The sequence below is a fragment of the Rhinoraja longicauda genome, chromosome 1 (genome assembly GCF_053455715.1).
Source record: "Rhinoraja longicauda isolate Sanriku21f chromosome 1, sRhiLon1.1, whole genome shotgun sequence".
Taxonomy (NCBI): Eukaryota; Metazoa; Chordata; class Chondrichthyes; order Rajiformes; family Arhynchobatidae; genus Rhinoraja; species Rhinoraja longicauda.
In genome coordinates this window covers 10,695,582-10,714,342 of record NC_135953.1, presented here as the reverse complement: position 1 = coordinate 10,714,342, position 18,761 = coordinate 10,695,582, and the positions used below count along the sequence as shown (strand labels likewise).

The window sequence follows — 18,761 nt, the reverse complement described above, 5'->3', positions numbered from 1 at the left end:
ACATTTCATTGTACCGTTGACCCTGTGCCAACCTACTACATATGACAAATAAAATTATTATTATTATTAAGCAGTTGTGGCTGGAGATAACTTTGGTAAAGTTTGACAAACAAACAAACAAACCAACCCTGGCTGGTTCCTCCCTCGCCTATTGGGAGGTGGGGAGGCGGGGTTCCACGAATGTGCAGCCGGGCTGTGTGGAAGGACTGCCCCGTCTACATACATCAGTGCCTTTCTTGGCTTGGGTGAGTCTCGCCTCTCTGGATTGCTGGTGGTCGCTGAGATTTCTCCTCAGGTGACAATCGCCACACTGTACGGCTCCAGTGAAGGCAGGCGAGCTGAAGTTTGCAAAACGTGCAGGGATTGAACAGCAGATGCCGCTTTAAAACGAAAACAAAAGCTGGAGTAACTCGGCTCTGGAGAGAAGGGACGGGTGGTGTTTCAGGTCTCTCGGTGTGAAGAAGACGGGCACTCCATCCAGTGTGTAGTAGTGTCGGTCTGAAGTTTGTGGTGGAGACTGCCTCCTGCGTGGTGGATACAATGGCAAAGCCAACTTTGCTGCTTCTGCTGACTTGTGCGTCAGTGGCAAACTGTGCAAAGCTGTTAACCGTGGCCCTCATGGGTAAGAAGGGGTTTGTTTTTAATTCTCTCTTCTCCTCTCCCTATTTTCCTTTTCCAAATGCAGATAGGCTGCAGCAATGTGGTAAATGTGTGCGCCCGGGATCCGAATCACTGCATTATAGCGAGTGTTCGCAATCAAAGCAAAAGTGGAATAGAAAGTACACGAACAGGGGTCACCACAAGAGCGGGTCTTGTTAAAGTCTCGGTTTCAGTTTTATTATTACTGTTCACTGCACCAACCTACAGTGTAAAGGGACGCACAATGCTGGAGTAACTCAGCGGGTCAGGCAGCATCTCAGGTGTAAAGGGATAGGTTTGAGTTTGAGGAATATTTCGGGTCGAGCCCCTTCTTCAGACTGAGAGTCATAGAAACATAGAAACATAGAAAACAGGTGCAGGAGGAGGCCATTCGGCCCTTCGAGCCTGCACCGCCATTCAATATGATCATGGCTGATCATCCAACTCAGTAACCTTCTCTCCATACCCCCTGATCCCTTTAGCCACAAGGGCCACATCTAACTCCCTCTTAAATATAGCCAATGAACTGGCCTCAACTACCTTCTGTGGCAGAGAATTCCACAGACTCACCACTCTCTGTGTGAGGGGAGAGAGAGGAAACCAAAGAAATGAAGAGGTACCAAGAACAAATGAATGAAAGGTATGTAAAAGGAGAAATCCAAGCCAGCAATTGTGATCAAGGAAAGGTGGAGACAACAATGCTACATTGTTGGCTGTGGAGAAGGCGATAATGAGTGAAACTAGCAGGAGGTCAGTGAAACGAGATGGATGACGGGTGGGGGACGGAGAGAGAGGGATTTCATGAAGTTAGAGAAATCAATATTCACACTGAAGATAACCACAAAATGCTGGAGTAACTCAGCGGGACAGGCAGCATCTCTGGAGAGAAGAAATGGGTGATGTTTCAGGTTGAGACCCTTCTTCAAACTGAGAGTCAGGGGAAAGGGAAACGAGAGATATAGACGGTGATGAAGAGAACAAATGAATGAAAGATATGCACAAAAGTAACGATAAAGGACACAGGCCATTGTTTGCTAGGTGAGAACGATAAGCTGGTGTGACTGGGGTGGGGCAGTAAATATTCATACTTCATCTATTGTATCCGCTGCTCTAGATGTCAACTTCTCTACATCGGCGATTGTATATCGACTTTCACTGTACCTTAATTGGTACACATGACAATAAAATACCTTTGAAGCTTTGAGATGTAGTGTTGAAGCAGGCCCTTCGGCTGACCTGCAATCACCCCGTACACTAGCACTATCCCACACAAGCTAGGGACAATTTACAATCTTTACCAGAGCCAATTAACCTACAAACCTGTACGTTTTTAGAGTGTGGGAGGAAACCGGAGCACCCGGGGAAAACCCACGCAGGTTACGGGGAGAACGAACAAACTCCGTACATACAAGCACCCGTAGTCATGATCGAACCCTGGGTCTCTGGCGCTGTAAGGCAGCAACTCAACCGCTGAGCCACCAAGCTGCCCCAGTGTATTTATGTGTTGTTGCATTAATGTGTCTGTAAAACTGCAGCAAGTAAAATGTTCACTGTTCTGTTCCTGATGCACGTGACGGTGAAACACTCTTGACTCTTCACGCTGCCTCCAGCACCTCTTCAACACTTGACAGCCAGACATTCTGTGACATTTTGGGCTGCAGGGCCTGTTCAGTTTCGTTTAGCTTAGAGATACAACTTAGAAACGGGCCCTTCGGCCCACCAAATCTGCGGCAGCCCAACGATTACCCACACACAAGCACTATCCTACACACAAGGGACAATTTACAGAAGCCAATTAACCCACAGTCCTGCACGTCCTTGGAGTGCGAGAGGAAATCGGAGTACCCGGAGAAAACTCATTCGGCGGTCACAGGGAGAATGTACAAACTCCGCACAGACCGCACCCGCAGTCAGGGTCTCTGGCGCTTCTACCATGGTGCCGCCCTTCCTGCGAGTTCCTCCAGCACTTTCTCTTTTGCTTGCCTGCCTACTCTTGAATGAATGTTTACAGTTTCGCTTTTGTTCCTTTGTCCCGCCCCCCTGACATCAGTCTGAAGAAGGGTCTCGACCCGAAACGTCACCCATTCCTTCTCTCCCGAGATGCTGCCTGACCTGCTGAGTTAATCCAGCATTTTGTGAATAAATCAACCCCTTAATAATCTTGTACGTTTTGATAAGATGTATTCGCTTTCCGCAGACTAGTTGGCACGCAACAAAAGCTTTTCACAGTACACGTAACAATAAACTAAACTGGACTAAACACCCACCTGGGGGAATAGCTCGGCGGGTTTGGAAAGGTAACTACCCACAAAGACCACGTTGGGCAGTAATGGCCGCGGGTATTCCCCGGATAAACTGTAGCCCCTTGTTCTGGACTCCCCCAACATTGGGAACGTTTCCTGCCTCTAACGTGTCCAACCCCTTAATAATCTTATATGCTTCGATAAGATCTCCTCTCATTCTTCTAAATTCCAGTGTATACAAGCCTAGTCGCTCCAGTCTTTCAACATATGACAGTCCCGCCATTCCGGGAATTAACCTAGTAAACCTACACTGCACGCCCTCAATAGCAAGAATATCCTTCCTCAAATTTGGAGACCAAAACTGCACACAGTACTCCAGGTGAGGTCTCACTAGGGCCCTGTACAACTGCAGTCAGATTTCAGTCAGATTAAACTCTCAGCTTTCTAAATTCATAAGTTCCAGGAGCAGAATAAGGCCATTCGGCCCATCAAGTCTACTCCGTCGTCCAATCATGGCTGATCGATATCTCCCTCTAAATTCCATTCTCCTGCCTTCACCCCATAACTCCTGACACCCGCACTTATCAATAATCTATCTATCTCTGTCTTAAAAATATCCATTGACCTGGCCTCCACAGCCTTGTGTGGCAATGAATCCCACAGATTCACCACCCTCTGCCGAAAGATATTCTTTCGCATCTCCTTTCTAAAGGTGTGTCCTTTTATTCTGAGGCCTTGGCCTCTGGTCCTAGACTCTCACAGTAATGGAAACACCCTCTCCACGTTCACTCTATCCAGGCCTTGGTACTAGAATCCTGGTCTAATCAATCTATCCACACGTGGCAAACTCATGACTTCAGAAAGTTTTCAGACATTCTGTATTGCAAGTATACCCTTAGCGGGAATTAAGACGGTATACATTACTCCAACTCTCCACTAGGCACTCAATAATTACAGTGATATACCTTTACTCACGTACTCAAATCCCCTGTAATGAAGTGCAACATACCATTGGTCTTCCGAATTGCTCCATACACCAGCATGTCAATGATTTGAATGGAAGGACACCGAGATTCGATTGACCGTGAACGTGAATGTGGCGCAGCGGTAGAGTTGCTGCCTTACAGTGCTTACAGCGCCAGGAACCTGGGTTCGATCAAGGCTAGGGGTGCCTGTCTGGACGGAGTTTGCACGTTCTACCCGCGACCGCATGGGTTTTCTCCGGCTGCTCCGGTTTCCACCCACATTCCAGAGATGTGCAGGTTTGTGGGTTAATTGGCTTCTGGTAAATTGACCCTACTGTGTAGGATAGTGTTGGTGAGCGGGGATCGCTGGTCGGCGCGGGCTCGGCGGGCCGAAGGGCCTGTTCCACACTGTATTTCTGAAGTCTAATGTCAAAATCCTTGCTCTGTGTGATTGTGGATGTGTCCGCAGGTGGAAGTCATACTCTGATGATGGACGAAATCTCAAAGATTTTGGCGAGAGGGGGCCATAACGTGTCCAACTTCCATCAGGTCATCTATTCTGTAGACGGTGAGTTCTGTGCCTTGTACACATGTGTGAGCGCTGTGATCTTTTGTCATATCTTTCCATATTCAGAATGTAGGTGAAGCTGGCAAGGCCTGCATTTATTGCCCTCCTCTAATTGTCCAGCCACAGTGTTGAGGCCACAGGGGGTATGGGGAGAAGGCAGGAACGGGGTACTGATTGAAAATGATCAGCCATGATCACATTGAATGGCGGTGCTGGCTCGAAGGGCCGAATGGCCTCCTCCTGCACCTATTGTCTATTGTCTATTGCCCCTGTAAATTGCCCCTAATGTGCAGAAAGTGAATGTGAAAGTTGGATAACATCGACCTATTGTGAATGGTGGATCGATGGTCAGCATTGTCACGGTAGGCTGAGGAGCCTGTGTGTTTCAATCAATTAATCAAAGTACTTTGTCTTTTAGGGCCAATGGCCGCGCGGGATGACTATACTTACATTCCTTGGGCTATTGGAGGAAGGTACCCAGAATTACACAGGATGGTAAAGCAAGCCTTTGCACGTAGTGCTGTCAGTGGAAAGTACGTACACGATTTTCAATGCACTTTTATGTTTTAGTTTTTAATTTAGTTTAGTTTATTCTGGTCATGTGTACCGAGGTTCAGTGAAAAGTTCTTTGTTGCGTTCCATCCAGTCAGCAAAAGGCCAATTCTCTGAATGCATTCAAGAGAGAGCTAGATAGAGCTCTTAAGGATAGCGGAGTCAGGGGGTATGGGGAGAAGGCAGGAATGGGGTACTGATTGAGAATGATCAGCCATGATCACATTGAATGGTGGTGCTGGCTCGAAGGGCCGAATGGCCTCCTCCTGCACCTATTGTTTATTGCTTGCCTGTACGGAGTTTGTACGTTCTCCCCGTGACCTGTGTGGGTTTCCTCAGAGTGCTCCGGTTTCCTCCCACATTCTAAAGACACACAGGCTTGTAGGTTAAATGTGCAGAGAGGAACTGCAGATGCTGGTTGAGACTGAAGATGGACACAAAAAGCTGGAGTAAGTCAACGGGTCATACGGCTTCTCTGGTGAAAAGGAATAGGTGACGTTTCAGATTGAGACCCTTCTTCAGATATCAGCATTTCTCCAGAGATGCTGTCTGACCCGCTGAGTTACTCCAGCTTTTTGTGTCTATCTTCAAGGTTGTTGGTTAATTGGTTTGGTAAAATTGGTAAAATTCAGTCCGAAGAAGGGTCTCGACCCGAAATGTCGCCCATTCCTTCTCTCCTGAGATGCTGCCTGACCTGCTGAGTTACTCGAGCATCTTGTGAATAAATACCTTCGATTTGTACCAGCATCTGCAGTTATCTTCTTATACTACTTGGTAAAATTGGATATTGTTCTTGGTGTGTGTAGGACAGTGTTAGTGTACGGGGATTGCTTATCGGTACGGACTCAGTGGGCCGAAGGCCTGTTTTCCGTGCTGCATCACTAATCTCGAAACTAAAGGATAACGTGAAACATAGAAAATGGGTGCAGGAGGAGGCCACTTACCCCTTCGAGCCAGCACCGCCATTCATTGTGATAGACAATAGACAATAGGTGCAGGAGTAGGCCATTCAGCCCTTCGAGCCAGCACCGCCATTCAATGCGATCATGGCTGATCATCCACAATCAGTAACCCGTGCCTGCCTTCTCCCCATATCCCTTGATTCCACTACCCCCTAGAGTTCTATCTAACTCTCTTTTAAATTCATCCAATGAATTAGCCTCAATTGCCTTCTGTGGCACAGAATTCCACAAATTCACAACTCCTGGTGAAAAAGTTTTTTCTCACCCCAGTTTTAAATGGACTCCCCTTTATTCTTAGACTGTGACCCCTGGTTCTGGACTCCCTCAACATTGGGAACATTTTTCCTGTATCTAGCTTGTCTAGCTAGTCCTTTTATAATTTTATATGTCTCTGTAAGATCCCCTCTCATCCTTTTAAATTCCAATGAATAAAAGCCCAGTCTTTCCAATCTTTCCTCATATGACATCCTGCCATCCCAAGCACCCGTGGTCAGGATTGAATTTGTGTCCCTGGCACGCTATAAGGCAGCGACTCTACCACGGCGCCACCCAATAATGTTGTCTTTTTAATTTTTGTTTTAACGGTAACAGATATTCGATCGAGCAATTCCTCTCAATCGTGGACTTGCACGCTTACGAATGCAACGAGCTGTTGTCAGATGTGGACGTCGTGGCCAGGCTGAGGAAGGAGGACTTTGATCTGCTGGTGATAGAGGCCTTTCACTTCTGCACCTTCCTGCTCGCCGAGAAGCTCAAGGTGCCCTTTGTCGCCGTCTACGGCACCTCGTGCTACAACGCGCGCTACCTCCGCATGCCGTCGAACCCCAGTTATGTGCCTGCCTTCATGTCCCACCTGTCGGATCGCATGACCTTCCTTGAGCGCCTGCAGAATGCCTGGGTGCTGCTGTCGGGTTACTTTGCAGGTCAGAGGTGCTTCAGTCGCTTCGACCGTGTTATCGAGAAGCACTTCCCCGACCAGGACGTGAATCTGGAGGAACTGCATCGTAAGGCTGAGCTCTGGATCTACAACACCGGCTTCTCCTTGGAATACCCGCGGCCTTTACTGCCCAACGTAGTCTTTGTGGGTAGTTACCTTTCCAAACCCGCAGAGCTATTACCCCAGGTGGGTGTTCAGTCCAGTTTAGTTTATTGTCACGTGTACTGTGTACTTTTGTCGTGTGCCAACCAGTCTACGGAAAGCCAATACATGATTATAGACAATAGACAATACATAACATCCAAGTCATTAATGTATATTGTACAGCACCGAGCCTTGCGGTACCCCACTAGTCACTGCCAGCCATTCTGAAAGGGACCCATTTATCCCTTATCTCCCCCCAATCGAGCCATTTACAGTGTAGAGATGTTGCTGCAGGAGTAGAGTGCGGGGAGATTGTAATATGTGATTGTAGATTTGCTTCTGTGGCTAGCACGCAAATAGTCACAAGGGTCGGGCGCCATCTCATTTCCATCAGTGGGTTGTTTCTACGTTATGTTAAGAATAAGGGGTCGGCCATTTAGAACTGAGATGAGGAAAACAATTTTGACCCAGAGAGTTGTGAATCTGTGGAATTCTCTGCCACAGAAGGCAGTGGAGGCCAATTCACTGTATGTTTTCAAGAGGGAGTTAGATTTAGATCTTAGGGCTAACGGAATCAAGGGATGTAGTGAAAAAACAGGAACGGGGCACTGATTTTGGATGATCAGCCATGATCATATTGAATGGCAGTGCTGCTCAAAGGGCCGAATGGCCTACTCCTGCACCTATTTTTCTATGTTTACTATACATTCAGTACTTAAATGCGGATTATCCTTGCAATTGAGCTATTTACAGTGTACAGATACTGTACGTGATAAGGGAATAACGTTTAGTGCAAGGTAAAGCCAGAGAAGTCCGATCAAGGATAGTCCAAGGGTCACCAATGAGGTAGATAGTAGTACAGGACAGCTCTTTAACTGTGGTAGGTTTATAATATCCTTTAGAAGGATATTGTAATGTGTAACGAGACCTTGGTGTCCTTGTACACCAGTCACTGAAAGTAAGCGTGCAGGTATGTTGGCCTTCATAACGAGAGGATTTGAGTACAGGGGCAGAGAAGTCCTTCTGCAATTGTATAGGGCCCTGGTGACACCACATCTGGAGTATTGTGTGCAGTTTTGGTCTCCTAATTTGAGCAAGGACGTCCTTGTTATTGAGGCAGTGCAGCGTAGGTTCATGAGGTTAATCCCTGGGATGACGGGACTGTCATATGAAGAAAGGTTGGAAAGACTAGGCTTGTATTCACTGGAGTTTAGAAGGATGAGTGGGGATCTTATAGAGACGTTTAAAATTCTAAAAGGACTAGACAAGCTAGATGCAGGAAAAATGTTTCCAATGTTGGGGTAGTCCAGAACCAGGGGACACAGTCTAAGAAAAAAGGGGAGGCCATTTAAAACTGAGGTGAGAAGAAACTTTTTCACCCAGAGAGTTGTGAATTTGTGGAATTCTCTGCCACAGAAGGCAGTAAAGGCCAATTCACGGGATGAATTTAAGAGAGAGTTAGATAGAGCTCTAGGGGCTAGTGGAATCAAGGGATATGAGGAGAAGGCAGGCACAGGTTACTGATTGTAGATGATCAGCCATGATCACAATGAATGGCGGTGCTGGCTCAAAGGGCCGAATGGCCTCCTCCTGCACCTATTTTCTATGTTTCTATGTTTAACAAGGTGCAGTGAAAAGCTCTTGTTTGCTAACCAGTCAGCAGAAAGCCAATAAGCAGAAAGGAGGTGGCGCAGCGGTAGAGTTGCTGCATTGTAGTGCCAAAGACCCGGGTTCGGTCCCGCCTCAGGGAGCTGTCTGTACGGTGTTTGTACTTTCTCCCTGTGACCTGCGTGGGTTTTTCTTCGAGATCTTCAGTTTCCTCCCACACTCCAGAGATGTACAAGATTGTAGGTTAATTGGCGTGGTGTAGGTGTAAATTGTCCCAAGTGTGTGTAGGATAGTGTTAGCGCGTGGGGATCGCTGGTCGGCGTGGACTCTGTGGGCCGAAGGGCCTGTTTCTGCGCTATATCTCTACACTAAATTAAACTAAATACAAGATTACCACCGAGCCATTTATAGATGTATAGATACATGAGATACATAATGCTGGAGTAACTCAGCAGGTCAGGCAGCATCTCAGGAGAAATGGGTGACGTTTGAGGTCGAGACCCTTCTTCAGACCGAAACGTCACCCATTCCTTCTCTCCTGAGATGCCGCCTGACCTGCTGAGTTACTCCAGCATTTTGTGAATAAATACCATGAGATACATAAGTAGTTGATGCAGTGTGGTTCACATAACTGGTCCATGCAGGGAGACGATGTGTGGCCAGAAGGTGGAGAATCTGTGGAATTCATTGCCACTGGCAGCTGTGGAGGCCAAGTCTGAGGAAGTAAATAGCAGGACAGACAAAGGAGAGTCGGTGGATTTTGTTTACAGAGGTGTTTCAGAAAGCCTGTGATGAGGAGCCGCACCTGAGTCTGCCGAAGAAGATGAGAGCCCATGGTACCAAAGGGAAGGTACGACCATGGATAGCATTCCTTTAGTCAGAGGGTGGTGAATTGTGGAATTCTTTCCCACAGAAGGCCAGATGCAGGAAAAATGTTCCCAATGTTGGGGGAGTCCAAAACCAGGGGCCGCAGTCTAAGAATAAGGGGGGAGGCCATTTAAAAATTAGGTGAGAAGAAACTTTTTCACCCAGAGAGTTGTGAATTTGTGGAATTCTCAGCCACAGAGGGCAGTGGAGGTCAATTCACTGGATGAATTTACATAGAAACATAGAAAATAGGTGCAGTAGTAGGCCATTCGGCCCTTCGAGCCTGCACCGCCATTCAATATGATCATGGCTGATCATCCAACTCAGTATCCCGTACCTGCCTTCTCTCCATACCCCCTGATCCCTTTAGCCACAAGGGCCACATCTAACTCCCTCTTAAATATAGGCAATGAACTGGCCTCAACTACCTTCTGTGGCAGAGAATTCCACAGATTCACCACTCTCTGTGTGAAAAAAAACGTTCTCATCTCGGTCCTAAAAGACTTCCCCCTTATCCTTAAACTGTGACCCCTTGTTCTGGACTTCCCCAACATCGGGAACAATCTTCCTGCATCTAGCCTGTCCAACCCCTTAAGAATTTTGTAAGTTTCTATAAGATCCTCCCTCAATCTTCTAAATTCCAGCGAGTACAAGCCGAGTCTATCCAGTCTTTCTTCATATGAAAGTCCTGCCATCCCAGGAATCAATCTGGTGAACCTTCTCTGTACTCCCTATATGGCAAGAATGTCTTTGGCGAATTTAAAAGCGAGTTAGATAGAGGTCTAGGGGCTAGCGGAATCAAGGGATATGGGGAGAAGGGAGGCACAGGTTACTGATTGTGGATGATCACAATGAATGGCTCGAAGGCCCAAATGGCCTCCTCCTGCACCTATTTTCTATGTTTCTAAGGCTGTGGAGGCAAAGTCAATGGATATTTTTAAGGCAGAGATAGACAGATTCTTGATTAGTACGGGTGTCAGGGGTCAGAAGTTTCAAGAGAGAGTTAGATTTAGCTCTTAAGGCTCAAGGAATCAGGGGATACGGGGGAAAAAGCAGGAACGGGGTACTGATTTTAGATGATCAGCCATGATCATATTGAATGGCGGTGCTGGCTTGAAGAGCCGAATGGCCTACTCCTGCACCTATTTTTCTATGTTTCTATGGGGAGAAGGCAGGAGAATGGGGTTAAGAGGGAAAGATAGATCAGTCACCAAGATAGATAGATCTGCTCCTATCGCTTATGAATGAATGAATAAGTTTATCGACCAAGTATGTACACATACAAGGAATGTGCCTTGGTGTCAGAGTTTGTGGCCGGGGTGTGAGAGGTCAGACATGATCTTGCCCGCTCGCTTCCTGACCCTTGCAGTGCACAGTCAGCTGGTCAGGCAGCATCTCACAATGTGGAAATATGGAGTTTCTGAGCATGTGAATTCTGATTTTTGGGGCGTTTTATTTTCTCGCGCAGGAAATGGAGGAATTTCTAGAGGGGGACCATGGCTTTATCGTCGTTGCTCTGGGAACGATGGTGGAGTCAATCTCCGATCGGCACCTGATTGAGAAGATGACCAGAGCTTTCTCTCGGCTTCCACAAAAGGTCATTTGGCGATTTAACAACGTCTCCTGGCCTTCTGACATCACCCTGCCAGACAATGTGAAAATGTACAACTGGCTTCCACAGAATGATTTACTGGGTAAGATGTGGTTTAGTTTAGTTTATCTTAGAGATACAGCGTGGAAACAGGCCCTTCGACCACCGAGTGCGCGCCGACCAGCGATCCCCGCACACTAACACTTTCCAATAGACAATAGACAATAGGTGCAGGAGTAGGCCATTCGGCCCGTCGAGCCAGTACCACCATTCAATGTGATCATGGCTGATCATTCTCAATCAGTACCCCGTTCCTGCCTTCTCCCCATACCCCTTGACTCTGCTATCCTTAAGAGCTCTATCTAGTTCTCTCTTGAATGCATTCAGAGAATTGGCCTCCACTGCCTTCTGAGGCAGAGAATTCCACAGAATTTCCTATACACACTAACGACAAGTTACAGATATACCAAGCCAATTTACCTACATCCCTGTACGTCTTTGGAGTGCAGGAGGAAACCGATGATCTCGGAGAAAGCCGTCACGGGGAGAACGTACAAACTCTGTGCAGGCAGCACCCGTAGTCGGGATCGGACCCAATAGACAATAGACAATAGGTGCAGGAGTATGCCATTCTGCCCTTCGAGCCAGCACCGGCATTCAATGTGATCATGGCTGATCATTCTCAATCAGTACCCCGTTCCTGCCTTCTCCCCATACCCCCTGACTCCGCTATCCTTTAGAGCTCTATCTAGCTCTCTCTTGAATGTATTCAGAGAATTGGCCTCCACTGCCCTCTGAGGCAGAGAATTCCACAGATTCACAACTCTGACTAAAAAAGTTTTTCCTCATCTCTGTTATAAATGGCCTACCCCTTATTCTTAAACTATGGCCCCTGGTTCTGGACTCCCCCAACATTGGGAACATGTTTCCTGCCTCTAACGTGTCCAACCCCTTAATAATCTTATACGTTTCGATAAGATCCCGTCTCATCCTTCTAAATTCCCGTGTATACAAGCCTAGTCGCTCCAGTCTTTCAACATATGACAGTCCCGCCATTCCGGGAATTAACCTAGTAAACCTACGCTGCACGCCCTCAATAGCAAATTTGACCTGGGTCTCTGCCACTGTAAGTGATGTAAGGCAGCAACTCTACTGTTGCGCCACCGTGCCACCCTGCACACTGGTGTGACATAAAAGGGAAAAAGAACTTCACATGACGAAGATGGCTGTCCCTATGCTGATAGCTGTTCTTCCAGTGGTTTGTCCGATGCGGTTTTATCAATGGTTTAAGGGTCAATTAGATAGACACATGAACCGGCATAGTATTGAGTGTATGAATCACATCAAGGCGGATATATAGCCAGGCCGACCCCTTCATCTCCCCTATCCAGCACAATGGCCCTTTAAGGGTAGTGTAGGAAAGAACTGCAGATAGACACAAAATGCTGGTGTAACTCAGCGGGACAGGCAGCATCTCCGGAGGGAAGGAATGGGTGACCTTTCGGGTCGAGAACCTTCTTCAGGTTGTTCTCACAATAGGTGCAGGAGGAGGCCATTCGGCCCTTCGAGCCAGCACCGCCATTCAATGTGATCATGGCTGATCATTCTCAATCAGTACCCCGTTCCTGCCTTCTCCCCATACCCCCTGACTCCGCTATCCTTAAGAGCTCTATCTAGCTCTCTCTTGAATGCATTCAGAGAATTGGCCTCCACTGCCTTCTGAGGCAGAGAATTCCACAGATTCACAACTCTCTGACTGAAAATGTTTTTCCTCATCTCCGTTCTAAATGGCCTACCCCTTATTCTTAAACTGTGGCCCCTTGTTCTGGACTCCCCCAACATTGGGAACATGTTTCCTGCCTCTAACGTGTCCAACCCCTTAATAATCTTATACGTTTCGATATGATCTCCTCTAATCCTTCTAAATTCCAGTGTATACAAGCCTAGTCGCTCCAGTCTTTAGAAGTTCACAAGGATGAGGGGATCACATTGAAACTTACCAGATATTGAAAGGCCTGGAAAGAGTGGATGTGATGTTTCCGCGATTGGAAAAGTCTAGGACCAGAGGGGGCACAGCCTCAGAATAAAAGGACTTGCCTTTTCAAGGAGGATGAGGAGGAACTTCTTTACCCAGAGGGTGGTGAATCTGTGGAATTCATTGTGACGGACGGCCGTGGAGGGCACGTCTTTGGGTAGTTTTGAAGGCAGAGATGGACAGATTCTTGGTTTGTAAAGGTGTCAAATGTAACGATGAGAAGGCAGGAGAATGGGGTTGAGAGGGCAAGCTAGATCAGCCATGACAGAATGGCCGAGTAGCTTGATGGGCCAAATGGCCTCATTCTGCTTCTCATAACCTATGAACTTACGAATTTTTTTTTTAACACTGCAATTGTTGCACCCTTGTGAAGAGGTTTTATTAATGAACATTAAGTTCAACTTCAAATATTTCCTTGCAAGTAAATTGTGCTGTCACATGTTTCAGAAACAGAGAACATAGAATAAACAGTACAGCATAGGAACAGGCCCAGAATGGCAAGACTAACTCTTATCTGCCTGCACATAACCCATATCTCCCTATTCTATAGACAATAGACAATAGGTGCAGGAGGAGGCCATTCGGCCCTTCGAGCCAGCACCGCCATTCAATGTGATCATGGCTGATCATTCTCAATCAGTACCCCGTTCCTGCCTTCTCCCCGTACCCCGTGACTCCGCTATCCTTAAGAGCTCTATCTAGCTAATAGCTGCTCTATCTGCTATTCCCTGCATATCCACTTGCCTATCTATAAGGCTCTTAAATGTCACTATCTTATCTGCTTTCACCACCATCCCCTGCAGTGACGAGTCTCTGTGCAAAACAAATGTGCCCTGCACATATTCTTTGCTACTCACGTCTTAAATCTATTCCCTCTTGTATTTGATATTTCCATTCAAGGGGAAACGGTTCTGACTGTCTACCTTTATCTAGAGTCATAGAGTGATACAGCGTGGAACCAGGCCCTTCGGCCCAACTTGCCCACACTGGCCAACATGTCCCAGCTCACTAGTCCCGCCTGCCTACATTTGGTCCATATCCCTCCAAACCTGTCCAGCCGCTTCTTAAATGTTGGGATAGTCCCTGCCTCAACCACCTCCTCTGACAGCTTGTGCCATACACGTACAACCCTTTGGGTGAAAAGGTTACTCCTCAGATTCCTATTAAATCTTTTCTCCTTCACCTTAAACCTATGTCCTCTGGTCCTAGATTCACCTACTCTGGTGAAGAGACTCTGTGCATCTACCCAATCTATTCCTCTCATCATCTTATACACCTCTCTAAGTTCACCTCATCCTCTTGCACTCCAAGGGATAGAGTCCCATCCTGCTCAACCTCTCCCTATAGCTCAGACCCTCTAGTCCTGGCAATATCCTCATAGATCTTCTCTATACCGTTTCAGCCATGATCGTACCCTTTACGATCAGCCATGATCACAATGAATGGCGGTGCTGGCTCGAATGGCCTCCTCCTGCACCCATTTTCTATGTTTCTAGCTTGACAACATCTTTCCCATAACACAATGCCCAGAACTGAACACAATATTTTAAATGTGGCCTCACAAATGTCTTATACAACTGCAACATGACCTCCCAACTTTTATATTCAATACTCTGCCAGATGAAGGCCAATGTGCCAAACGCCTTTTTGACCACCTTATTTACCTGCGACTCGACCTTCAAGGAACCATGCACCTGCACTCCTAGATCCCTCTGCTCTACAACGCTACCCAGAACCCTACCATTCACTGTGTAGGTCCTGCAGATAGACAATAGACAACAGACAATAGGTGCAGGAGTAGGCCATTCAGCCCTTCGAGCCAGCACCGCCATTCAATGCGATCATGGCTGATCACTCTCAATCAGTACCCCGTTCCTGCCTTCTCCCCATCATACCCCCTCACTCCGCTATCCTTAAGAGCTCTATCCAGCTCTCTCTTGAAAGCATCCAACGAACTGGCCTCCACTGCCTTCTGAGGTTAGACTTCTTTGCCGCTCATAATTTTACACACTTCTATCAAGTCTTCCCTCAACCTCTGGCATTCCACAGAAAACAATCCAAGCCTCTTCAACCTCTCTCCCTGTGCCGTCAAATGCTCTTCTGAGATTTCTTCTGAGGCAGAGCACAAAGAGCCGCTGATTCTCCAGCACCATCTTGCATCGTTCAAGTATCAAGTTTAGTTTAGAGATACAGCGCGGAAACAGGCTCTTCGGCCCACTGAGTCCGCCTCGACCAGCGATCCCCGCGCACTATCGCTATCCTACACACACGAGGGACAATTTTTACATTTACACCAAGCCAATTTAACCTACAAACCTGTACTTCTTTGGAGTGTGGGAGGCAACCAAAGATCCCGGAGAAAACTCACGCAGGTCACAGGGAGAACGTATAAATTCCGTACAGACAGCAACCATAGTCACGACTGAACCCAGGTCTCTGGCGCTGTAAGGCAGTAGCTCCATCGAGAAGTCAGGCATGGGTTATTGATTGTGGATGATCAGCCTTGATCGCAATAAATGGCGGTGCTGGCTCGAAGAGCCGAATGGCCTCCTCCTGCACCTATTTTCTATGTTTCTATTTTGTGTCCTATCTTGGCCCACAAGTCACAATTTATGTGTTGTAGCAACAAAACAATCTTAACATTTAGGAAAACGGTGATGCAATGACAAATATTCAAACTTCAGGTTTGAAAATTGTTGTTTAGATTAAGGTTTATTATTGTTTTTACATATGATGAGCGTTTGTTGGCACTGGGCCACGACTCACTGGAGTTTAGAAGAATGAGGAGGGACCTCATTGAAAAGTACAGAATAGTGAAAGGCTTGGATAGAGTGGATGTGGAGAGGATGTTTCCACCAGTGGGAGAGTCCAGGACTAGAGGTCATAGCCTCAGAATTGAAGGCCGTTCTTTTAGGAAGGAGATGAGGAGGAATTTATTTAGCCAGAGGCTGGTGAATCTGTGAAATTTATTGCCCAGAAGGCTGTGGAGGCAAAGTCAATGGATATTTTTAAGGAAGAGCTAGATAGATTCTTGATTAGTATGGGTGTCGGGGGGTTATGGGGAGAAAGCAGGAGAATGGGGTTGGGAGGGAGAGATAGATCAGCCATGATTGAATGGCGGAATAGACTGGATGTGCTGAACGGCCTAATTCTGCTCCGATCACTTATGATTGTATGATTGTCGATTTAACAATGTCTCCTGTGTGACGCTACAAAGAAACATAGAAACATAGAAAATAGGTGCAGGAGTAGGCCATTCGGCCCTTCGAGCCAGCACCGCCATTCAATATGATCATGGCTGATCATCCAACTCAGTATCCTGTACCTGCCTTCTCTCCATACACCCTGATCCCTTTAGCCACAAGGGCCACATCTAACTCCCTCTTAAATATAGCCAATGAACTGGCCTCAACTACCTTCTGTGGCAGAGAATTCCACAGATTCACCACTCTGTGTGAAAAAAAACGTTCTCATCTCGGTCCTAAAAGACTCCCCCCTTATCCTTAAACTGTGACTCCTTGTTCTGGACTTCCCCAACATCGGGAACAATCTTCCTGCATCTAGCCTGTCCAACCCCTTAAGAATTCTGTAAGTTTTTATAAGATCCCCCCTCAATCTTCTAAATTCCAGCGAGTACAAGCCGAGTCTATCCAGTCTTTCTTCATATGAAAGTCCTGCCATCCCAGGAATCAATCTGGTGAACATTCTCTGTACTCCCTCTATGGCAAGAATGTCTTTCCTCAGATTAGGAGACCAAAACTGTACGCAATACTCCAGGTGCGGTCTCACCAATGCCCTGTACAACTGCAGCAGAACCTCCCTGCCCCTATACTCAAATCCCCTACGCTTTGCATGCAGGCCAGCCGATGATCCGAGCATTCCTTTCTCACGGGGGGATCAACAGTTTGCATCAGGCTGTGTACCACGGGGTCCCAGTGCTGGGGCTGCCGCTCTTTTATGACCAGATGGACAACGTCGTCCGCCTGCAGAGCAAGGGAATGGCCCTTCACATCTCCGTGGCCGAGCTGGAAGAGGAGGATCTAGTCGCCAAGCTGACGCAACTCATAACCATTCCCAGGTAACGTCTTTCCCCTCTAGTTTAGAGATTCAGATTTGCGCTGGGCCTCGCTCTGACAATGGAGGAGGCCCAGGACAGAAAGGTCATGTTGGGAATGGGAGGGGGAGTTCAGCACCTCAACTCCCCCTCCCATTCCCAATCTGACCTTTCTAAACACTTTATCTCCCCTTCCCATTCAAGCAAAATATGAGGTGCTGTTCCTCCAATTTACACTAGGCCTCACTCTGACCTCCATTGTCAGAGTGGCCCAGCGGAAATTGGAGGAACAGCACCTCATATTTTGCTTGGACAGTTTACACCCCAGCGGTATGAACATTGACTTCTCTAACTTCAGGTAGTCCCTGCTTCCCCTCTCTATCCCCTCCCCCTTCCCAGTTCTCCCACTAGTCTTCCTGTCTCCGACTACATCCTATCTTTGTCCCGCCCCCTCCCCTGACAAACGTCTGAAGAAGGGTCTCGAACCGAAACGTCACCCATTCCTTCTCTCCCGAGATGCTGCCTGACCCCGCTGAGTTACTCCAGCATTTTGTGTCTACCTTCAATTGAAACCAGCATCTGCAGTTCTTTCCTACACAGATTTGTAGGTTACTTGGCTTCTGCAAGTTGTCCCTTGCGTGTAGGATAGAACTAGTGTTCGTGTGATCACTGGTTGGCGTGGACACGATGGGAAGAAGGGCCTGTCTCCACACTGTATCTCCAAAACTAAGACTAAAACTTGACTAAGACTAAAACCTGTAGAAAACTCAATCACTGGGATAAAATGTTAGGGAAATTCACAGGGCTAAAGGGCGTATAAGTGGCCAGGATCCAATAGTTTGCATCCAAGGCTTTTAGTTTAGTTTAGAGATTCCACACGGAGGGATGATTTAATAGAAACTTAACGTGTAATGAAAGGCCTGGGTAGAATGTGTCTACCGGCGCTATGTGAATGTTGTTCTATATTTTCAGCTTCAAGCAGAATGCCCTCAGGACGAGTAAGCAGCTAAGATACCAACCGTTCTCTGCGGCCGAACTCACCAACAGGTGGATCGAATCAATACTGAAGGTCGGAAGTGGGGACCACTTAAAACCTCGTTCTTACCAAATGCCCACCCATGAGCTGTACCTACTGGACGTCTGTGGCTTTGTATTGGCAGTTGTGGTGCTGGTGTTATTCTGTGCCTACAAGGTCTCCAGGAGCCTGTTATCCAAAGTCCTAGCACAATTTCAGTCCCCCACAACAGAAGAGAAACAGAAAACCACATAGGGGAATGTGTTAGGCCACAGTGTATATGTGTTATATTATACAGTAGATATATGTATATGTGCATATGTTACATGTGTGTGTGTGTGTGTATTATACATATATATGTAGTGTAAGAAAATAACTGCAGATGCTGGTACAAATCGAAGGTATTTATTCACAAAATGCTGGAGTAACTCAGCAGGTCAGGCAGCATCTCAGGAGAGAAGGAATGGGTGACGTTTCAGGTCGAGACCGGAAACGTCACCCATTCCTTCGCTCCTGAGATGCTGCCTGACCTGCTGAGTTACTCCAGCATTTTGTGAATAAATACATATATATATATATAT

General features: G+C 47.1%; 1 protein-coding gene across 1 annotated transcript; it reads left to right on the top strand.

Moving 5' to 3' along the window:
* The first annotated feature begins 374 nt into the window (after positions 1-374).
* Positions 375-18,557, top strand: LOC144598648 (UDP-glucuronosyltransferase 3A1-like). The gene is made up of 7 exons (XM_078408860.1): positions 375-622; positions 4,317-4,415; positions 4,834-4,948; positions 6,521-7,052; positions 10,954-11,179; positions 16,970-17,189; positions 18,138-18,557. The coding sequence occupies exons 1-7, from the start codon at positions 541-543 to the stop codon at positions 18,433-18,435; spliced, it is 1,572 nt and encodes a 523-aa protein (XP_078264986.1). The 5' UTR covers positions 375-540; the 3' UTR covers positions 18,436-18,557.
* The last annotated feature ends 204 nt before the right edge of the window (positions 18,558-18,761 follow it).